Source organism: Amphiprion ocellaris, chromosome 8, assembly GCF_022539595.1.
Source record: "Amphiprion ocellaris isolate individual 3 ecotype Okinawa chromosome 8, ASM2253959v1, whole genome shotgun sequence".
Lineage (NCBI taxonomy): Eukaryota > Metazoa > Chordata > Actinopteri > Pomacentridae > Amphiprion > Amphiprion ocellaris.
The window spans coordinates 28,730,886-28,755,742 of record NC_072773.1 but is presented as its reverse complement, the minus strand read 5'-3'; the positions used below and the strand labels follow the sequence as shown (position 1 = coordinate 28,755,742).

Below are 24,857 nucleotides of genomic sequence, written 5' to 3'. Positions count from 1 at the left end.
TAAGACGAGTGGTGCCTGAGAGAGGGAGGAAGAGGAGGGAGGGTCAGGAAGCGTGATGTTCAGGTTCTGAAATCATCTACACTTTTCTAAATGAGGAAAAACTAGAAGTCATTATTTATTTCTGTACTTTACTGTATGTCAAAAAGAGCAAAAGATGGTTGCAACGAAGGAATGTAATAAAGGCCTTTTTTGGGCTCTTTTGATTTGTTGCCCAACACTTGGCTGCAGAAGATGGCTGGACATAACAAAAACATGTGTTCTGCCATTGTGTATTTGCATGTGTGCCAATGTGCCTTCATGTCTCCGCTCTGCAGTTCTCTACCAAAACCTCTCCTGCCACAAAACCAAAATGGACCATGGAGAGGCAGAATCCATGTTGACAAACCTAACAGTCAGGTCCATTCCTAACCTACAGCCAAGGGAAAAAAGAGATTGACTGAAGTGGAACTGGGAGCAAACGAAAGAGACAGAATTTTCTACGAGTTTCACTGCGATTATGACTGAAGCCTGTAACTCTTGGAGTAGATTGCCCCTAAATTTATTCTGCTCCCAACCACCAATGGCTGTTTAGAAATACAAAGGTGCTCTGTATCCATCAGTGACATGCATACTCTCATTTGTATGCAGGCACACAGGCACGTAAACATACACAAAAGTAGACAAACACACACTTTATGCACACAGAAAGAAGAATGCAGAACACACAATCAGTCGTATTTATCAATAGTTACAAGTGTATTTTTCTTTCACTGCTTTTTTGCAAACATGCAACTCTTTTTGTATGAGCTAAGCAGCACAAATGCAGTAATAAATTCAAGTCTTTCTTGAAATGGAAATGTATTCACATGACCTCGATTGCATGAATTTTTGCATGATAAATAAATATTATGGCACAACCTGAAAAAATACCAAAAAGATTAAACCTGAACACCAACAAAGACAATTCTATGTTTAGAAATTATGCCAGATTTGGTGAAAAACTGTTTTAGTAACAATAAACAGCATTCTTTCTGCTTCACTAACAGGTGTAATTAAAAAAAACAAATTACAAAGAATAAGAACCTAATTTAACTTAAAGAATCCCATCGAGACAAATTAAACAAAACTGCATGACAAGAAACTTATTTTAAAAATGTGTGTATACAAAAGTACAGGAGGGAGCTGAGGAATTTCAGATAAGATCTCCAAAACCAGCTGCGGTCATCAGCAAGGTGAGCAGGAGGCAAAGGTTTATTGTATTATTCTAATTTTGTTTGTACATGATAAAAAGCACCGTAGTCCGGTTCTGCAGAAAATAAAACACAGCCTATCTGAACTGGTCAGTATTTGTTTGTTCTAAATGCCTGAACTGTAACCAGGAAAGAACCTACTGTAAGTCATTAAGTTAAAAACAGCTTTCGCAGGCAAAGTTTTGAAAATAAACACAGACTGTTCTAAAATGTGCAACACGATGAGGTACAAATTAAAACACAACAATAATTATTTTGATTGTATAACTGCGTCATGAAATAAAAGCTTCCTAAGCAGTAAAAAGTTGCATTTGTAATAAACTTTTACTGACTATTTTAATATTAATCACATTTAGAGGCAGAGCTCCAGATGCACCTGAGTTATTTCTATAAACTGCAGTTTAGTTTTCTTTTCATTATCAAACTTTTGTCGAGTGTCTGAAAAAATTTACCTCGCAGAGATAAAACTTTGATAGATTCTACTAGTAATTTACAATTATGGAAACAACAATATTTGATTAGCCTGATATATGAGGCCTACTGTTTGTGTATGTGCATGAGGACATTTGCATATGAGCGCACATACACAAACAGGAAACCATATCCACTTGTCTAATTATGTACATTCTTTATAACGTGGCTTATTCTGAACGTACAGTTGGGATCTCTCAGGAATACACACACAATCAGGCTGTGATTATCATCACGAATGTCGGGCCAGGTCCATTCGATGGGGGCTGCATATAGCACTTACACACTTGACAGGCAGACATCCTCCCCCTCTCCCCCACACATTCCTGCAGAAAGTCATTCACACAGAAAACCTTCCACTGCATTCATACATATCAATTAGACACGGACACACACATATGTGTACATGCAGCAACACACACACAGAGATGCACACAGGCACCCAAACAATGACATGGTAGAGAAAGACGGAGCAATTGTTTTCATAGCGATTTCTCCTGGTCGACCGCAGAGCAAAATGAGCAGGGAGAGACTCCTGCAGACCCACAGTTGTTCAATAAAGACAGATTGCACTTGTGTGAGCGAAGCTGTACGTGAGTGTGAGCGTGTCCGTGTGTGTGCAGGCCAAGTTGATCCACGTCCATGCTCTTTAGACTCAAGACCCTATCTCTGCACCCCTCAGCTGCGGAATGCTGCAGTGATTGCTGGGTAATTACCCTGACGCTTTGGTCCTCTGCTCCCAGCACCATTAGTATTAATTCTTTTCTTTTTCTCCTTTTTGGAGAGAGAGAGAATGGGAGCCCTTTGATCAGAAAGACAGAAAGAAAGACAGAAAGAAAGAAAGACAGAAAGAAAGAAAGAAAGACAGAAAGAAAGAAAGACAGAAAGAAAGAAAGAAAGAAAGAAAGAAAGAAAGAAAGAAAGAAAGAAAGAAAGAAAGAAAGAAAGAAAGAAAGAAAGAAAGAAAGAAAGAAAGAAAGAAAGAAAGAAAGAAAGAAAGAAATTGGGGCCACCCGGCAGGGACCACAGCAGCTGTGTGTCAACCTGTAGCTTCTGACCTCTGCCCATGTTACAGTGATCTGGTCAGACAAGTGAAATACAGCATACAGGCATACAGTTCAACTGGAAGTTCAACAGTCAAACTGTGACCCATTTTCTTCTGAGAACATTAGGAATGAACTGAAGTGCCTGTCTCACATCTTAAAGTACGAAACAGCAACACTGGAGTTAGGCTGGAACAGGTCCGTCTGAGTTATCATGTGTCATTATCAGGGTACAGTCAGATTTGAGTTCTTCATCAAGTTGGAGCGTCATCAGACACGTCTGATTTCTTGAACTGAACTACATGTGTTGTGGTCAGGCAGAAGATGGCCCAGAACCACTGGGGCCTGACATATGGCCCAACACCAGGTTCGTCTTGACTGATGTATAGCCTGGCTCCAATCAGTCAGCCTCAGGCTCTCACCATTAACCCCGGCAGACTGCTGATAGCAGCAGAGGGGAATACAGGGGGGTGGGCCTATCACAGGCAGTTAAACGAAACCTCCCCAGTTCCAACGGGCCTTATCTGTGGCCATGATTCTACACTGTGATTGGTCAGCTGGAATCCATTAGGATGAAAGGCATTGGTGGCCTCATCACAGATCTATCAAGATCGCACACATGCAGGACTGTACACTTAGAGCAAAGAGTTATTTAAAAGCATCACTGAGTAATAGATTTGTTACACACACAATCACACACCTGGAATACTTACAGCACACCCTGCATTTGTATCTAGATAGGAAATATATGTCAGATAAGGAGAAGGACAAATATTTAGTTTATGTAATCAGTGGTCAATTGTCAGTGTAATGAATGCTATTCCAAATTTCATTCTGGATCACATTTCTCTTAAGTGTTTTGTAGCATTATTACTGTATCTTTGTTTAGGACCAAAGGAATATATTAGTGTTATCAGGTATACCAGTATTATTGTTTAATTAAACATGGACCAGTGCTTTAAAAAGTGTTCAAAAATTGACAATCAATCAAATAAAATACAATCCCTACCTGCTGAAAGATAAAGATCATGAGATGTGGATTATTTGCTTTTATAGTTATCCATACTGATTGAAAGACAAGATGCAGATGCTGGCAGTGACATCCAGAGCAGGCTGAGCAAAGCAAGGACTCTCTTGTGTGGCATGACCAGTGTTTAGGAGTCACCACAATACAACACCCACATCAAGCTGAGCTTCTATCAGAGCTGTGTTCTGCCCACTCTTCTGTATAGGTGAGAATGCTGGAGAAAGACAGACAGTGACTTCAGTAAAAAGTCAACTTTTCACATCAAAAATCTCACACAAAATTCTGGGGTATCCAAGGACTATCTCTAACAGAGAATGGCTAACCTGCTGTAGACAAGACAACATGGACACTACTCTGACAAGGAGATACTAGAGGTGGCTTAGCCTTGTCTTCAGAAGCGAGAGCGGTTCCATCACAAAGGAGGATGATCCAAGAACACGTGGCAGTGGACCGACTAAGAGAAATATCATTTAACAGGTAAATTAGGGCAATGTATATGTACCAGTGATACACACTTGATCAATAGCAATAAGAAAATTGTTAAATGGAATATTCAGTAGTTTCACTGAAATGCATTAGATGCAAACTGCTATGTAAGTGCATAATTAAAATGGATGCATGAACATATCCCAAAGCAGCAAACAGCCTGTCTGTCATATAAGATGGAGTGTGCTATTCTCCATCGCTCTACCTGTGGCTACTATACATGTCTCCTGAGGTGTGTTAGGACTTATGTTCTATCAGTATTAACATCCAATGCCCAGACCTTGCAATGGAGCATCATTGGACATAATCGCCCTTTAAAATGACGCAATTTATACAGTGACGAGCCTCCTCTACAAAGCCTCTGACTGGCAGATGAAAGTTGATCAAGGGAAACAACTGAAGTTGCAAAGCACATGTTATGAACACTTCTGACAGAAACTGTAATCACCTCAGATTCCTGGGATTCACAGTGTCCTGGGAAGAAACCGTTAAACAAGCCAGCAAGAAGAAACATGCAAACTCCCAGAAACTGTGGGGAGTAGGACATTCACTCTGCAATCTGCTCAACCTGTTGTGCATCACTGGAGCTCCAAAGAAGAGTGTCATTCAATCCACGACCAAAGCCACAAGATGCCTTTAAACCAAGAAGGCTGATCTGTGGTTGGTTACTGCTGGAACATGATGACTCAGGCCCTGATCAACCCTGGCTGGGTTGCCCCGGTGAAGGTGTATGATGTTGAAAGACATCGTGTCTTTCAGCATCATACACCTTCACCGTCCCCAGAAAACATCACTTGTGATGTGTCCCAGTGCTTCCAGATGATGTGTCTTAGATATTATATGACTGTTTTGTGAAGTACAACTGGGTAGAGATGTCTGTATGTCATACACATTGAGGAAAAACTTTAAAATAAGTAAGCAGTGTTCATATTTGTACATATGCAACACATAAGCACATATAGTACACACATTTGTATCTCTACCTTTATAAGAATCTTCACTTACATATTTCTATCCCCAGCCCCTTATTCTTACCTGAACCTTAACAACAAACTTTACCCTATAGCCCTACTCTAAACCTAATTCTAACTTTAACCCTAAAACCAATTCCTGACCCTCAAACAGCCATTTGAAGGCCTCTCTGAAAGTGAAATCAGTTCGAAATATCTTGACTTTCCAAAGATGCCCATACTCCTAACGTCTAAAACTCAAATGGTCCTCACACAGACTTTAGATGCACTCATGCATTCACACACACACACATACACACAATAAACACTGTGCCAATGCTGAACTAATATTTTCCTTTCTATCAACATGCAGCACTTCCTCCCCTCACTATCCATATGCATCACACTCAACAGTGCCAGCGTTGTTTTGGGCCAGTGTGTACAACATGTGGGAGGAGGGAGAGAAAAGAGAGAGAAAGGAACATTGAAAGTTGTTTTGGGGAAACAAGGTCAGCAAAAAGCTTGCATGGCTACAGTAGTTTCTAACTAACCGAGGACAGTCATTTGACGGCATGCATCCATTTATTCAACAAGAGACACGAAAACTATGGAGGACTAAAAGTGCCAAAATTAAATAAATAAATACATCATTAAATAATTAATTAAATATGTCATTAATTAATTAAAATTGGAATTAAATATTTCATTAATTAATTAAAATTGGAATTAAATATGTCATTAATTAATTAAAATTGGAATTAAATACTTAAATGTGTTATTAAATAAATATATCATTAAATAATTAAATATGTCATTAATTAGTTAAAATTGGAATTAAATATGTCATTAATTAATTAAAATTGGAATTAAATACATAAATGTGTTATTAAATATGTCATTAATTTATTAAAATAACAATTATTTTAAGTAAAAAACATATTTCATTATTTCACGATTTAATTAATTATTTCATGGTCCTTGTGTTGCAGTGGATCATGAATTAATTTTATCTGTCAACCTCGCCCGTCAAAGTCGGTGGGCGGATCCTAACACCTGATTGGTTACCCTGCACATCAAGTCAAGGCAAATCGATTCCAGATAATGGATTGACGCAGAGCTTGTGAACACATTCCGATACACTGGGTGGCGCTATTCACCTCTACGTTGGTTTGGATACTCAATAAAACAAAACTTTATTAGCAACCGCTAAAGACTCGGTCCTCTTTCCCAAATGTTGATACATGCGGTGCAAGACAAATTTTCCTTTAGCATTTCCTTTAGCATCTACTCGGCGCGCCACGGCTCGTCTCGGTTTAGTTGTTTTTCCATTACATTGAGAACCACCTCATCGTGGGTGGAGTCGTCATAGCACGGCGGTCCGAAAGTCCCTTACCGTCATTTCTGTGCGACACAAACGCAATGCAACAATGTACATGGAGGCGATAGTACACCTGCTGCTCGGTCTGTGGCTTTCTGTCAGATTCAGAGTAATAGAAGAGTCGGAGAAAGCTGAGAGCGACGAGTCGAAACACTGAGGAGACACACAGGAGAGTTTGGGAGGCGATAAAGCAGTATCAAGCCGAAGACAAGAGGATATGAACGAGACGACATATGAGGGTAAGCTAATGCTAGTTCGCTAGCTATCGTGTATCAGTCCTGTGAACGACCCTGTAATGGCTGCAGTTTGTCGCTATTAGGTATTAAAATATGTATGCTGTGTATGTGTTTCAGATGCTCTCTGATGAGACTTCATGGGATTTACCTGAAGCAGCAGCACATGAGCCTGCAGTGGCACAAGGTGTAGAGGAGGAGGACAGAGATGTACAGGATGCACTGATGCACTACGTGTCATGCAAAGTTATTCTTCTTGTTATACTTCTGTTTTTCGGTCCCCGGACCGCTATTGTTTTCTTTAATGCAATTCTGACAATAAACTTTTGTAGATGTGTCTATACTATTGTTTGTTTGTGAAGGTTAGCAAGATTAAATAAAAAATTAAACGCCAAAACATTAAAACAGCTGTTTTAAGAAAATTCCAGTTTGATAAATCAGTATTGCTTTGGTGTAATTCAGTCACCAGAATTATGAACCATAAAGGAGTTTGTGTTAAAACATGTTAAATCCCATTAAACACAAATACATTATTAGGGAATATAGAATTGTTTGGTTCAGACTGTTGACTCTTTTTCTACCAGTGTCTTAACAGACAAAATGAGAAGTTATGATGCAATCACATAAGTCACAAAATAGTTTATTAGTCAGCAGCAAAATCAAAACTATTTACAATGTGCAAAGTACAAACTGTGGTGGGCCTCTCCTACAGTGGAGGACTAAAAGTAAAACTATATACAACTACAGGTGCTGCTCATATAATTAGAATATCATGAAAAAAGTTGTTCATTATTTCAGTAATTCCATTCAAAAAGTGAAACTTGTATATTATACTCATTCATTACACAGACTGATATATTTCAAATGTTTATTTCTCTTAACTTTGATGATTATACCTGAATACTAACAAAAATCTCAAATTTGGTATCTCTGAAAATTAGAATATTGTAGAAAGGTTCAATATTGAAGACACCTCTAATCAGCTAATTAACTCAAAACACCTGCAAAGGCCTTTATATGGTCTCTCAGCCTAGTTCTGTAGGCTACACAATCATGGGGAAGACTGCTGACCTGACAGTTGTCCAAAAGAGAAGCTTTTTCATGATATTCTAATTATATGACCAGCACTTGTAAATCTCAAGTCTATGGGAGGTGGACTCGCTCACACTCGCCGGCTGCCCACTGCCTACCCAGCTACCCCAGCACACCCAGGAATGACTGGTTGAAGGCAGTATTCTGGGCCATCTCCTCCCGCTGCAAGGCCGCTTCATTCTCTCTTGCCTCGCTGAGGAGCAACCAGATGTTCTCATCATGCTGGGCATGACTCCACTCCTCCTCAGCCTGCATCTCCACAAGTACGCTAGGAAGGTCCAGTTTTCTGTGGCCCCCTTTCCTCTTGCCTAGACCAAAGACAGAAAAGTGATCAGAGTCAGCTTTAATGGCCAAGTAAGTACACAATATACACGGAATTTGGTTTCGGCTGTTGGTGTCATCCTAGGAATATGGAAGAGAATAATAAAAAATAAACTATAGAAAGAGGAACAGGGAGGAAAAAGAAATAGTAGTAAAATAGAACACAATATAAACAGAAATGTACAGCTAGACTGGAATGTATGAACACATTAGCAAAATGGTAATTGCTATAAACACAGTAGTGGTGATTTTTGTGTACAGGGCTCTGTAGTCCAAATGTCCAGGGTGAGTGGGGTCTCTGATGATGTTTTCTGCAGTCCGTACTATGGGCTGTAGTCTGTTTCTGTCCTGCTGTGTGGTTGATCCAGAGGTGCACAGGACAGATCGGATGACTGCAGTGTAGAACTGGATCAACAGCTCATGTGGCAGGCCATGTCTCCTCAGCTGTTGTAGGAAATACATCCTCTGCTGAGCCTTTTTCAGGAGGTCCTGAGAGATTGTAGTCCCCAGGAGCTGGAAGGACTCCACAGCTATGATGTGATGTGTTTAGCCACCCGTCCATCCATTTTCAATCATGATCATGTCTTTGATACTTTAATAAACTTCTGGCACTCTTCGCTTTAACCAAAGCACAAGCAGTAACTCCTCCACCACAAACAAAAACGACGTGGTGTGAACTTCATTTCATCCTGTGCACATTTTGGAGTTGCTAAGAAGAGCTGTGTTTTCTCATTTTTATGTATATTTTCATTCAGTTTCACAGCTACCTAGTGACTATAAGAAGAATGGTTGCAATACTACACTGCACCAGAACGTAAATTAATTAGAGTGACTTACTTGTTAAGTCAATGGAAAATAAATGCAGCTGCATGTGTTCTGTTTATGTGTCACTGCAGCTACATGTAGCTTTCATCAGGCGTTCCTGAGCTGGCTGCTGCACAGTTTGCATTTACACCTGCCTGAATTCTTGGTCGTTGGTCTCACTGTTCTGATCATGCTTGCAGGCATTTACACCTGTAGTAATAATAATAATGCGAAAATCAACCATGCTCTCTGTTTACCGTGTCTTACCGGTGATAAGACGGTGCTGTTGACAGGGTCGGTGTCGAAGCTGGTGCTGGAGAGGAGCTGCTGCTGGTGGTGGAGAGGAGACAGGGCAGCCGGGGGCTCCGCGACGGAGGTGGAGTAGGCTTCGCATGTGGAAAGGGATTCTTGAACAGAAATAAACACTCACTCTAAGTACAAGAAAAACACGGCATGCTGACTGAAGTATTAGCTTCTGAGAGCTAAACGTTAGAAACAGCAGCACGAAATACAAGCAGAGCACGGAGTTAGCGCCGATGGCTAACTAGCTATCTTATTGTCTGCTCCAGGAGACAACGACGTTACTTTCTAAAAATACTTGTTTGCTTAAAAGAAGCTTGCCACCAATGGAATAAATGATGTATAAGTTTCTTGAAGTCACAAAACACTCACCGTTCTCGAACGTCTCCAACAATGCAGCGGCTGAGTCTCCCTCCTGTTGCTCGCCGGTGCGGTGCCAGTAAATAGCTTCCATGAAACCTCTTCCAACACCTCCTGGTTGACCCACGCCGGCCGTTGTGGTCCTGGGTGGACCGATAGTCACTTTTGAGCTTTTTCAGCTTCTCCCTACACTGCTTCTGTCCTCTTTATATACAGTCTACTGTATATGTGAGCGGCCATCCGCTCAGAGACCTCCTGATAAACTTTCTCCGTCCAGCTCTCTCTGTATTCTTTGGTCCACCACCAAAGACAAAGTCTCGACCTCTTCATTCACCCACGGTACAGGTCTGGCTGTCACATTAAAATTATGAAGAACAGAGAGTTTCGTGAAGAGCAATGCACACCGTCGCTGTTTACAGTCATTTTTTAATGCAGGATTTTGTTTTCGTGCTGAAGTTGCTCTGTGTCGTCACTCCCTGTCCAATCAGTGGCCTGCACTATGTAAACGCCACATTATCGGCTCATCTCAGCTCGCTGGGAACCTCAGCCGAGAAGGTGCTGAAAATTAGTCCGTATGGAAACGCTCGCTAACAAAGATGAGACGAGCCGTACCGTGCCGAGTAGATGCTTGTGGAATCGCGGCTAAACAAAGACGAGCGGAGCCGTGCCGCGCCGAGTAGGTCCTAAAGGAAAAGCGCTCGACACTCCGAGCATCGCTGCAATTTGACAGGCTGGTAATCCACAAAGAACGTGATGTTCCAGAACTTCCCTCGGTATGCCAAACGCCCTGGTCCCTGTGTGTGCTCCTGTTGCACCCTGGTACCAGAAAACCGGCGGAGTACTTCCTCTAAATTTGCAGTCACTCTACGGTCAACATCTTGGTCGGAAAGTGCGGAAATAACTTCAACAACTTCAATAAATTCCTCTGCTTTACACGCTACATGCTCGCGGTCAGCAGGTCCTGCTTCCACATACTCTGCAAGGTCTAAAATATCTCTCACCAACTCTCTAGAAAGTTCACAGCGACTCTCCCTCTACACTGCCTCCATGTTTAGAAAGACTTCTACTTCCGGTTTCAAGGCAGACAAAAGCAGTGGATTAGACTAGATTCACGTTAGTCCCGCCCATGGACTTTGACGGGCGAGGTTGACAGATAAAATTAATTCATGATCCACTGCAACACAAGGACCATGAAATAATTAATTAAATCGTGAAATAATGAAATATGTTTTTTACTTAAAATAATTGTTATTTTAATAAATTAATGACATATTTAATAACACATTTATGTATTTAATTCCAATTTTAATTAATTAATGACATATTTAATTCCAATTTTAACTAATTAATGACATATTTAATTATTTAATGATATATTTATTTAATAACACATTTAAGTATTTAATTCCAATTTTAATTAATTAATGACATATTTAATTCCAATTTTAATTAATTAATGAAATATTTAATTCCAATTTTAATTAATTAATGACATATTTAATTAATTATTTAATGATGTATTTATTTATTTAATTTTGGCACTTTTAGTCCTCCATAGAAAACTGAGCGTATTTCAGGAAAAGCGAAAGCTCATTAAATTGTGAAAAATGGACAGACACAAGAGCAATTGCTCCACAGAGAGACAGACAGCAGAATGGGGGAGAGGAAAGGGAAGAAACGTATAAGGCCAGGAAACTACTCGATTTATCTCGATATCAATCTCCCCCCTCTCTCTCTCTTGACTTTCCTTCACAATCAAAGGCCTGGCCATGTCGATGAAACCAGGCCAGAGCCAGTGATGACACCAGACCGAAGCAAGTGCTGAAAGAGTCTGGCAGAGGGTGCAGTGAAGCAGAGGTGGCTTCCCCTGAGAAAGTCTAGAGGGGATCCGCTGAACATTATCAAAACTAACAGAAACCCTTGTGCACATGACATGCTTCCATACAGACACACACACACAAACACTCACACATATACCTTTTGCAGGCCGAGCAGACGTAATCGAATCTCCCTGTCTGTGGTTGCTATAGGAGGGAACATGATAGGGGATACTATACTTCCATGCACACAGCCAGCCTTTTTAAAAGCATGAATATGGATTGGGATGACCACAATGTTTGAACATGAATAACACATGTATGCCAAAACCACACCACAACCGGCTCTGCATATGTACCTCCCACACCCCTACCCCCTCGGCGAAAAAAAAAAAAGAACCAAAAATAAAAAAAATAAATAAATAAACGCATCATTATGCATTGGTCATGGTCTCGTACACCGAGGGCTTGAACAGAGTGCCCACTGTTCTGTGTTGTGATACATAAGACAAAAATGCCCACACAAATGTAGCATATGAATTTTCCTTTTTTTTTGGTTGTTCATTTAAAGACCAGTTCCTCATTATTTTTAGTTAAATTCAGCCATGAACTATTAGGATCAATCTAGGGCTCAAACTACAGCAATGACATCATGGTTCCATGCTATAAGTCATGCTGACTGTTTAATGCAGAGGCCTTAAGGAGAAGCTAAAAATCCAAAAACCCTCAGACTCATTCTTGGGATTCCTCGAGAAAGAAAAAGAGGGCAGAAACTTGTGATATATACTGCGATTTAAGTTTGTCTCAGCAGTGCTCCACCATCTGTGTCTGTATAATCATTTCTAAAAGGATCACTGTGGAGATCGCTGTGCTAAGAACTGGTCTATCGATGTGTCTATCTGTGTCTCATCAGTCCACCAATCTGGGAGTTATTTTTCTCACATGTTAAGTATCACTTGTTGAATGCAGCACCAAAGAGAGGCTAAAGAGGGGCACTTTACCATTCACAAGTACCACACTTGAGACACAGATGGGGGCAACAAACCCTTAAACATCAAAGTCAAAGGGGTCCAACAGCTGAAAATGTGGTTTTGCTAAAGTACTCTCATTTGTATCTCCATGAAGTCGTCCCTTGACACGTCAAATATGCGGCAGAAAGCAATAAATCTGTTGAGAGGAGCTGAACGAGTCAAGCTTTTTAATCTGTACATAAAAATGAGGACAAAATGAATTAAGAGACTGCAAAGAAAAGACAAGCAAGAAAGAAATTCAAGAAGAAAATGACTCAAATATCCAAAACAAGGGATAAAAAAATGCATAAAAGAACACTAAACTGCAGCATGAGGAGGTCCACATACTAAAATCCAATATCACAAACAGACTTCCTGTTTTTATTTACGTTACATTTTTTCAGCTTCTTCTGTTCCACTTTATATTACACTCACATAAACATGCAAGAGACTGTTTTTGCTCTTAGTTCTGCAGATGTCAATTCCTTATGACGGACAGACACACACACACAAAGGAAGAAAAAGATTATCATTCACCAGTTGACCTGTCATCAGCCTTTATTATCATCACCAGCACTCTAAGTGGGGGCATTGGATCTGTTTGTAGTGAAGATAGAAAGCATGTCCTCATAACACAGATGTATCATCTTAACCCTCAAAGCTCTTTTCATCAGTGGGAGAACATATACAAAGGATTAATAGCCCTATGAAATGTGTTTAGCTGACTCATTCCAAGTCGATAATTTTTTAGAGAAGCTAAACTTCCTTGCAATGTGTCATGAAAGCAAAAACAGTGCAAAGGTTTTAGCTGTCAAAAAAATACTCACATAACTTTCATAAGTTTCCCCCCCGACTCTTGGCTTTTCTCTATCTGGAATGTTTTGTCATATCAAAATGTCCCTTGTGAGAAAGACGTACCCCTGCTTTTCAGATACAGTTAACTTTCAGGAAGAAGCTTTATCCTGCACCTTGAAGTCTTCAAACACTCTAGGTTGTTCTTTTACTTTATTTTTTTTTTAAATATAGCAATGACTTATACAGTATAAAACCGGGAAGGTCTTTCTCCTCAAACACTGAAGCGTTAAGTTATATCCTACTAAGACTACTGGGAAACTGGAAATTTAGAAAACAAATCAGACTGGGATGGTTAGTGTACACAGTGTGGCTTCAGTGTATACAGACTTGTCAAAGGAAGTGTACTTTCTGTAGAAAATGTATGTGGCTCCCTAAATTGTAACCGGCATTCTAAATTCCATTTGTGCAAAGTTACCAAAACAGTATTTTTCTTTTCATAAATATCAACATGAAAGCATTATACATAACAGAATATAGGGTTGGTTCACCCAAATCATAAAGGTCAAATTTCTTCACATCCTCTTAAGGTATGTGGTCACACAGATAGTTTCGGTCTTATTTGCAGGTTTTCTGGCACCACTCAAAGACAATGGAGGTTGGAAGTTCAATTGCGGTGCTGATGACACTAATAAAACACATCTTTAACAATCTACATCAATGTTTATTTCCAGAAAATATATCCTGTTTATCGTGGATAAGACTTCACTGTTAACAGTTTTATTGCAACTACTGTTTACTAGAAAAAGATTCCCTATAAAAACTGATGTTGCCAAATGCATTTGTTCAGGGTAAATTACAATCCAGTTTTTGTGACGAAAGATTAAAACTAGGACTTGTTTGAAATTGGGACAAGCATTAAAACTAGGTCAAAAACAAAAAATTGTAAGGTCATACTGTGGTATGATTCTTTATTTTATAAACAGTCATCCCTTTGGAAAGTCAGTGTCTGTATCTCACCATCATTTCTGCATTTCTACATACTGTAGCTGTAGGGCTGAAATTAATATGTTAGCATGCTAATATTAGCAATACAATGACACGTAAAGCTCAAAGCAGAGGAGTTATAATTAGTATGACAAACTACAGGTGAAGCTCATGAAATATAGTTGTCTTATTGTAAATAGGATCACATCAACATCCAAGTTATCTACAGTTTTTACAGCAGGGTTGAAGCATTTAAAGCAAACATAAGTCCTCATCAGTCCTAACTTCTGTGCTGCTACGCATTTTGACATTCAGTGCACGGTTTTGTCATTTTCATGCTCCGGTTCGACTTTAACATGAATCATCAATTACACAAAACTTAGTTCTTCACTATCAGTAACTTATAGGTACATCTTCATTTGCATTTGTGCTGTCATCACCATTATTATACTACTGTAACAATAAGCCAAGCAGACACACTTCTATGCCTTTTTTAGGTAAAACTTGAAATTACTACCTGGGGTAAGAAGTGTTGAATGTGACACAAAACTTTTGGGTCATCATGGCCGCAATAATCCGAACTGAATTATCAGTAAATAATGATAAGTTTACTGACCTTATATGACCTTTGATGCTGTCATAGAGGAACTATATTACGTTGAAATCCTCATTTTCTGCATTGTAATACTGCAAACTGCTTCTGTATACAATGTTAAAGCATCAGTGATTTATAGAAGTACTGTAACTATCATATTAAACATATCACTACACTAAACATTTGTCCTTCCTTCTTCATAAATTTCAAATCTCCAGTTGCAAGAGGCTCCAAATGCCATTTTTCCTCTGACGGCACAAGGAGAAATAAAACACTTTTCAAACATTGTTAAAGAACCAGGTTGTCAACTTTGTCATGTTCACTTTGAATCAGCTTCACTAATACAAACAGATGATATAAATTACATCCTGGCAAATGCTTGAACTTAAATCACCAGATCCAGGCAGTTTTGATTTGTTCAGGTAGTTTTGATGTATTCAGTAATATTTCTTGCACAGACAGCTGCAGAACAAAGCCCTTCTCTCTGACCTCCACAACCTGCAGCTAATATCAGAGTTGCCCAAAAACCAGACAGCTGTAGTAATGCATTGACTGAGAGCAGATAATAATTTTTGTACAATAGAGGCATGCGCAAATAGTCTGGCTCTCATTAAAACGAGTCCACCATGCAGTGACAAAACCGTCTGAACTCGCATATGAACTTCTTAAGGTCTTTATGACAAATGTCTGGTTTCATACACAGGCCTGTGAAATTGCTGTTTTTTTCCTTTGACTGCATCATTTTAACATTAACTACAAATCCGTCTCTTTTGAGGTTTTTGAAGTTCGTTATTACTCTACTGGCTGACCATCTTGATGTTTAAATTAGGCAAAATAACCAAACAAACAAACCCTAATAACTGCAGTGAGTTCAGTGTGCTTTGTAGTCTGGCCAACTCAACATTAAATTAATTGAAAAAGTGCAATAACATATTGTGCTCTACTATGCTATGAGTTTTATGGAAAGAAAACACAAGTTAGTTGACAGCAAATGATGACAAATAAAAATGCAGATTCATCTGTCATCATTCAGAAATCGCTCTATTTGTCTGGTGCATTTTAGAGAGTTTTGAAAATAGCTTTCAGTGTCAAACACACCACTTTTAATATAATCAAACAACCTACTGACACACAGACTTACCAGAAAATGTGCCCCTTGATCAGTATGATTAAATCTACCTAATGGTTATTTATATAATTTGTGTTGCATGAAGTATGGAGGTTAAGGCTGTGTATCCCCATCTCTGCTTTCTGCTAGGTAAAATGAAAGACAGTCTTACTGCATGCAACACATGGCAAACAAAATCTGTGAATAAGTGATCATAAGTGTATTCACTTTTCCTTCATAGAATTTCTTCTTTGAGGACTGTACTTTGAATATAGTATTTCTAAAAGAAATATTTTTGATTGTTCATTAAAGGAAACACTCTACTAATGCAATTATTGAGAGATGCTGCACTTTTGAATCATTTAAGTGATATTGTGCAGGGGTTTTTTCCCTTCTGTTGTATACTGTATGTACTATAAATTGGTCTGTTTTCTATGTGAAAATCAAGTACAATGAATTGAGTCTGAAGGAAAATTCTAACATAAGCCTTTTCTATAAAAATAATTGTATGACATCTTGGAAGAAAACTGATGTGAAAATCTAATAACTATTAGTAAGTTTGGATCTGCCTCAATACATCAGTGTTAGTTTCACATGTAGTTCAGTTCCGTTTCTTTCCTATCTACTGTAGCTCACCTGATTGACGCAGTGATACTTTCATCACATTTTTCATATGCAGTATAGTACAACTTTTATTAAGTTTACCAACTCTGTCAGTTTTAAAAATCTGCATATTTCCTGCCTTATTTAATATTTTACACAACAATGGTAACATTGAGACCGGTAGGAGAACAAAGTGTTGTTGAAGTCAGAAGGTGAAGGATACAGACTGTAAACTGTAAATGTATGGTCAACATACAAGCAAGACATCCGTAATGTTCCCCATCTAGTGAAATGCAATGTTGTAACAGTGATTCTATGCCAGATCAAGTTGTTTCTACAGATAAAACTAATCCACATGAGTTATTTTTGTTCAGATTTCTTGCTACTAAACACCAGACTTTTGTAATGATCCAAGTGGTGGTTTAGTAGATGAATTAACAAATGTCCCGTTGACATTGTAATAACTTTATTAAAATATGAGCTGAAACAAGATGCTATTTTCCTTTGATTTTAAAAAAGACAAGGGAAAAAAACCAACAAAAACACACATACACGTGTGATACCTCAATCAGGACTGTATTAGTTACATGAGATTTGAATACTTCAAGAAAGTTGCACTACATGTGAGCGGTTTTTGGAAAGTGAGTGGAGGCAAAATGTATCAGCCAATACGTGGAAACACATACCAGTGCAAAAAAAGATGCAGCCAGCCAAATTAAGAGAGGGTTAAAATGGCTGCGACTATAGAACTAAGATGCACTGAGCATATAGAACACCTTGACTGAATTTTAAAGATGCCATTGAAACGACTGGGATTTCAGTTTAGTAGTGAACTGTTATATCTCTGGTTGACAGAACAGCATCATGCAAAAATGAGCCAATATGCTGAGCTTCAAATTCAGGTCATATATTTGATTTTCTGGATGTAGGATCAACTTTGGTGTCGACGAACATTCAGTCACTCATTAGTTAGGAAATACATCCCTGACATTTAGATTTGTGTCTGGGGAGAACTTCTCACTGCCAAACACACACACAAAGCCTCTCTGTGTATTCTACAATAAGCCAGCAGTAACTTGTGGAGTATGAAGTCCAGAAAGGAAACTAGCATCCCAGTTCTGTCCTGCTTTTCCCCTGGGACAAAACACTGTAAGTTATAGCCCCCAACGACTGTTGGGAAGTAGGAAATCTAGAAAACCACACTGTGGGCAGTGTACACAGTGTGGCTAATGGTGTGAAACACCTGTTGGTTCGCAGTGTAAAATATTTGGCTCCCTTGTTCATTCAAATGTCACTTCTTCTATTGATTTCGCATTAATGTGTGTAAGAAACAGAGGAAGAGTGAGGCTTTCTGCAGACACAGATGAAAAACACATTCATGAAGAAAAAAAAAACTGGCCAGTGAGAAACCAGCCATCAACACAATGACACGCAGCACAAAAAAACATATCCGCAGTCCAAAGTAAGCTCATTTCTGAGCTTGTAGCGATGAAAAGGGCAAGCAAGGTTGACAGTAAAATAGCACAACTCTGCAAAATTGGAGTAAAAACACGCTTTTCGAAATATATACCAATCCTTAATTAAATCAGCTTGTTGTTTTAAAATGTTAAACCTCCAACCAAAAGTAACTGGCAGCCAATAACAAACATATAATATTCTTAAGATAAAGTTCACATCAGACATGACTTCAGTGTCAGTTAAAAATAAAAAAATAATAAAAAATCAGCTAAAAGCACACTAGGTGCCTCAAGAAAAGAGCTATAGGTGGAACCCAAAGGAGTACAGTCCAGCATAGGTTTGCATAAAGGTCATTTTTAAGCCTCTCACACAGAATCACTTGGAGGTCACACTAACATAAAAATGTAACTGAATGCATGCATGCACAGACACACACACAGACTGATGGCACTGTATGTGACCTTTGGAGCCCATTTCATTAAACTCAGCAAGGGGGAGGAAGGGAGGAGAGAAGGGGAGCTCTAATTTGAGGACATGAGAGGAAACAAGGAAGTTGTGAGGAGACCTTTATGTGTGTGTAATTGGTCTACGGAGGAATTGCCAACATGCACACCACAGGTGGCCACAGGCCCCATCTAAATAGCAACCCTTATAAAAGTCATTAAGGCCTCTGAGACTTGCCGTGCAAGTGTTTGTGTGTGTGAGAGCAGCGAGAGAGATGTGTGACATCTGGAACCAGATGCTGCTTTCATTCATCTGCCTCATTTGTATCATACATGTTTACAAGTGAAGGTTTCAGTGTTCAAACACAGTGACAAAAATAGTGATCGACTATGAGTTACAGATCTCCAGATATACATTCACTGATTCATATTTACACCTTTACACTCTCACTCTGAACAATCTGGGTCTTTTTTCTGTGTAGAACTGGTAGGAAAAAGGTTGAAGTAATATTTTTTTATATATATTTGTTCTATAGACTGTATGGAACAAACAATACAGTCTATGATTTGTTCTCTTAGGCGAGTTTAACTAACCTAGTTCTTGCTAAAATCAACATTTAATAACTCCATTAAATTAATATCAAATGGCTTGAGGGTGGATGAAAAAGCTACACAATACTGCAAGCTTATTAAAGACAGACAGTTGAGTCTGCTGACACTACAGTGTAGGTCTGTCACAACGTGCAACCTCTTACTGTACATGTAACAATTTTGTCCAATATTCCTATAAAAATATTGATCAGAGCAGCTTTTATACGATGCATTGCTTACTGTATAATTCCTTTAATGTTGCAGTTTTCCCTGAAAAATCCTACATACTGTAGGCCTGGCTGCACTGCAGGAAGCCCTTGTACAGATGCTGTGTGATGCTGTAATCAGCTGAATTCACATACCTTCTTCTGCAGGACATTGACTTTTCTCTCCTTGACATCCAGCATGTCTTTCATGTCTCTGATTTCTCCTGTCAGCGTGCTCTTTTCATCATTCAAGTCCTGTAGCTGCTTGGTCTTCTTGGTGAGGAACTGTTCCTTTTCTTCCAGACGCACCCGCAGAGCATCTACCTAGAATTTGACAAGGACAAGAAGTTAAGGGTAAAGTGAGAGATTCTAATCCAATCCAAAACTCAGCAAATATTTGTGTCCTTTGTGTTTTGTACGCAGCTCTGGCTCTGTAAATTGCAAATACACAAAGTCGCTCGGATCGATCCACACAACACTATTCTGCCACGTCCAGTCCACGTTCAGTGCATGATTTTTCCTGTTTATCCACAGGACAAAGGGAAGGGAATGTGGCATATATGGAACAGTAGGAACAAGAGGGATGTTAAATCTGGAACAAGTTAACAGACTAAATATGCAAAACTACTTAACATCAACAATTATAGTCCCCAGAATTAGACTTTACCTTTAAGTGCAGTTATATAGGCAGGTATTTAACAGTAACATAAACAGACCAGTAAGGAGGTAGACAGACCTACAGTCAGAGATTGGAAAAAATCTGCCGCACTTATACTGCATAGGTGGACAGAATGAGAAAAGGAACAGTAAGAGACAGAGTGGGTGATATAACACAGTATTCACACAGCTATCCAGTATACTGACACATGGTGATGGACAGGCAAGCACATAAGTTGAAAGTAATCTGTAATAGACTGTACAAGGCAGTCCATTTGAGAATGAACCAGAACTGACTGACTGACATGCAAAGGCACATAAAGAGAAGCAGCTACAGAAAAACACACAAAAAAGATTAAGAAATCTTACACCATGTTACTTTTTTTCACCCCCAATTCTCAGTCAGGTGGCCCATATGTTATTATCCAGTACTCAAAATGACATTTCTCAACACATTTAGTTGTTGACATTTGGAAGTAGTAAAAGTTCGACTTTGACCTAATGTCCATAATATGAACCACTGTGGACTGATGAGGTAAAAATGTGTGTGAGAGTGAAGGAGCCTGGAGCCTGTCCCATCATTTGTTACTGAGAGTGTTGTATGATCGGACCAGTGCTGCCATAGATCAGACTGCTCACACACTTCACACTCACACATTAAATTCATCCATATCTGGCCGTGTGCAATGAGATGAGAGATATCTGAGCTCGCTCCAGAACTTCTTATTGGACATATATCAGTATTGTGCTGCACCGCTAAATGAGGCACACATATACACTCTCAGCTGGCTCTTATGAGCAGACTATACACTCCTTTGTTGCTCATGAACAACTGATTTCATTTCCAGGACTTTTTGTCACATCGCAAATAATGAACCCACTTGAACCTAATTTTAAAGTGTGTATGTATGTTTTATGTGAATTCAAGACACACACACACATAGATAGAGCGAAGCAACGAGGGAGGGTTTGTTCACAGGCGTTTTAACAAGCGTTACTTGGACACAAAGTGGACTGTGTGAAAACACTTAAAGCACAGACTCTGTTTTGCTCTCCAGCTCATCTCCAGCTTAAGTATTTTACAAGGCACTTAAAGTGATCCAGACAGGGAGGATGGAGGTTGTTGAAGCAGATGGAGGCAAAATGTAGTCAATTAGTAAGCTTCACCGCAGCTAATCACAAATTAAAGTAACAAATCTAGTGCCTATTAAAAGTATTTACCCCTGTGGATGTTTTCCACTTTCATTGATTTTGAACATTGAACTAATGATCAATTTATATGGTTTTTTAGAAGAGTTGGCCTTTTCATGTCAAAATAAAAACAGATTTCTACAATGTAACATCAATAATTAGACATATAAAATGTAAAATAAGTGACTGCATGAGTTTTTGCTCCCTTTAAAGTGTCACTGCATTCAACACAGGTGCAGCCAGTTGGGGCTAGAAGTGACACAATTAGTGAAATGGAGATCATCTGAGTGCAGTAAATGTGTCCAGTAATTATAGTATAAAGACACCTGTATCTGGAAGGTCCAGTTACTAGTAAATCACTACTCTTGGCTTCAGCAACACCATGAAGACAAAACAACACCCCAAGCAACTCTGTGAAAGGGTTGTTGAAAATCACAGGCCAGGGGACGTATACAAGGAAATTTCCAAGTTACTTAATATCCCTTTGAGTATAGTTAAATCCATCATTAAGAACTGGAAGGAATATGGCACATGCTAGTGAGGGAAGCAACAAAGACGCCTGAGACTTGTCCTAAGAAGTTACAAGCTTCAGCAGATGAGATCGCAGCGATTGCGCATACAATAACTGCTGTCTGTTCTTTACCAGTCAAAGCTTTATGGGAGAGTGGCAAAGACAAAACCACTGTTGGAAAAAGCATGTATCATAACCTCATATCAAGAGTTTGCTGGAATGCATGTGACAGAGTATACACCATGTTTCATTGCACATCATCACAAATACATCATCCCCACCAACAAGCATGGTGGTGGCAGCATCATGATGTGGTGATGTTTCTCTGTAGCAGGTCCTGGAAGGCCTGTAAAGGTAGAGGGTAAAATGAATGCAGCAAATTATCAGGAAATCCTGGATGCAGTCTGCAAGGAAACTGCAACTGGGAAGAGCATATGTTTTCCAGCAACACAATGTCCCGCAGCAAACAGTCAGAGCTCCACAGAAACGGTTTAAAGACAACAAGGTGAATGTCCTGGAGTGGCCGAGTAAGAGCCCAGATCTCAATCCAATTGAGAATTTGTGGCTGGACTTGAAAGGGGACGTTCACTCACAATCCCTGTGCAGCCTGACAGAGTTTAAGTAGTTTTGCAAAGAAGAATGTGAATTAAAAAAAACAGCATCCACGTGTGCAAGACTGATTGAGACCTATCCACAAAGGCTCAGTGCTGTAACTTTGGGCCAAAAATGCAACTACTAAATACACTGTAAAGGCACAGTACAAAGATACTGAAATACACATATATTGTACATATTTAATACTCACACTGACTTTTCTGACTGCATGTTAAGAACTTCAAGTATGTACTCTTGAATTCACAAAAGGTACTTTTAATTGTAACCGTGCTATTTCTCCACACTATCTGAGATTTGTTTAATAATAAAAGTTTTTAAAACTAGAAAAAAAAACTGTACTAATAAGGAAAAAAAAACAGCATGCATGGCAGACTAACACACAACTGAGAAGTATGATTGTGTTGGGCCATAGTTGGCTCCTACCTGCCTGCATGTGTGTATATGTGCATGTGTAAAATGAGAGTTCACCATGCAGTCCAGAGACACACAGAGGGCGCCTCTCACGTAGTAGCATTAGAAGCAGGCCAGGACCCCCAGGTGTAAGATGGCCAAGTATTTATCTCATATTGCTCCTCTGGCAGACAACCAAAGTCTAATACTGAGAACGGCCCTGTCCTCTGCAATTCACATTTACACACAAACACACACAGTAGTGATATCACTAATCCTTTGTACGTTCAATATGTGTGCGCATATTATCATGTGCTGATGTCGAAGTGCTACTGGTACGTCGGTGTGTATGTGCGTGCGTGTCAGTATGTGCATGTGTGTGTACGTGTGTTTGCTAGTGTGTGTAAAGGAGAGAAAGCAGGACCTCCTCCCCTCCGACTCCACCTGGCAAGTAGCAATTTAGCAAGAATGTAGCAGAGGGGCCTAACAGGAAATCCCTGCTGTCTCACCTGCACTGGCCCTCTAAGCTGTGATAGTACTGCACAGACGCCCTGCTAATACCCTCTTAAAGCACTCACCGCTGCCAGAAACAGAACATGAAAAACAAGGAGAGAGAGGCGGATAGGTGAGGAGGGAGAGATGAAAGGATGGACAGGAGTAAGGGTTGAAAAAAAGCGGGGTGATAAATGAAAGAGTTGAAGAAGGTGGATTGAGATGATGGCAAATTAACTTATTGAGCATATTACCACCACTGACAGCCTGCCCCTCCACTAATATTACTAGTCCTTTAGCAGGTTTGTTGCAGGAAAATGCTGTGCAGCTTTATCAGCTGGCACACATGTTGAGATGATAGACAGCTAACAAGACAAGGTGATTAACCTCTCTTTTCCCCTTCAATTTCCTTTCCAATTTTCCTTTCCCTCTCATCCCGTTCTTCTTAGTGTCATCTTCCAACAACACCTCTCTCTCTCACCCTGCCGCTACTACCTCTCTTTCAACACTCCATCCCTCCAACCATGCTCTAAGCTCTCCAGGAGTTTTCCTATTGCCGTTTAGAAGTGCAGGTCCTGTGGTGAGACAAAGTGATGTGTCGGTGTGAGAAATCCCTCAAGTCTTCGAGCCAGGTTGTCTTTGGGACGGGCCCACATTTCCCAACCATGACTTTGTCGGTTTGTGCATTTCTGCGTAGATTTGTGTTTCCACTTAAGGAAGATAACATGTAAAGCAGAACTCCGGCAGTATCCAGGACAACCATGGTACAGATTCTGCCTATGCAATTAGACACCAGAGACTACATTCTGTTTTGTAATCACATTTTTTTTCTTCCTTTGATTAGAGGAAAGAGGAAAGAAAAGAGAAAGGTCAAGTTGAGAAGTACAGGGGCTCACTGCTATCCTCCAAATAGATGGATTAAAAACACATCTAGATCACCCCATCTTCCTCCAAAACCCCACTTAAACTTTCCAGCCCCTCACTCAACACCATACCATATAAAAAAAACTCCATGATATGTTTTCAAGATTCTGTGGTTGCAAAACTATTAATCCTTGGCAATATGAGGATTTTCTTTGAATGAGTACAGTCACAAACTGTTGCAAATGTGCATGTCCACATTTATATATCCAACACTTTCCTGGATGCACAAATGCATGTAACTGCACCTGCAATTAAACATGCAACCATGCACACCAATGCATAAACATGCACCGATTCTTCCTGACTTCCTCTCTCATGCTTGCCCTGACAGCCAAATGTGGATTCTGGAAACTGGTTCGCAAAGTAAAACAGAGGCTCAAAGAAAACAGCTTCACTGTTTGTCCTCACCTCCCTTTTTCCTGCCTCACATTTCATCATAAAAGTTTTTCTGGCAGGCAATTCTGCAAAGGTACTGGACCCAGCGTCAGCTCTGAGCCGCAATAAACAACACAGGGACCATATGAGTAGACCACAGTCAAAACAGCAGAACCTGAGAGAGAGCGAACCGGAGAGACCACAGAAAAGGTCTGCGGATGCACTAACACTTGCATAGTAACAGTTGCACTCTCACTCACCCACTTGGGAGTCTAAAATTGCAAATAGAGTCTTCGGCTGATCAGAAAAACATTCCTCATTGTAGCATGAGGCAGCTACCGTGGATTCCCCCAGCACAGACATACACACAGGAAATCTGAAGCACAGACTTTGTTGCT

The 24,857-nt window shown here is 39.7% G+C and overlaps 1 protein-coding gene and 1 long non-coding RNA gene across 2 annotated transcripts in view; one reads left to right on the top strand and one right to left on the bottom strand.

Annotated features, from left to right (window-relative positions):
• The window catches only part of LOC111574389 (ERC protein 2-like), a 71,061-nt gene that overhangs the window by 16,424 nt on the left and 29,780 nt on the right, over positions 1-24,857 (bottom strand). Inside the window, exon 7 of the mRNA XM_055012808.1 lies at positions 19,461-19,628. Within this exon, the coding sequence (XP_054868783.1) occupies positions 19,461-19,628 (168 nt within the window). The remainder of the gene's footprint in view (positions 1-19,460; positions 19,629-24,857) is intronic.
• On the top strand, positions 6,033-7,158 carry LOC129349493 (uncharacterized). The gene is made up of 2 exons (XR_008602519.1): positions 6,033-6,823; positions 6,938-7,158. It is a non-coding gene; the product is annotated as an uncharacterized LOC129349493 (long non-coding RNA).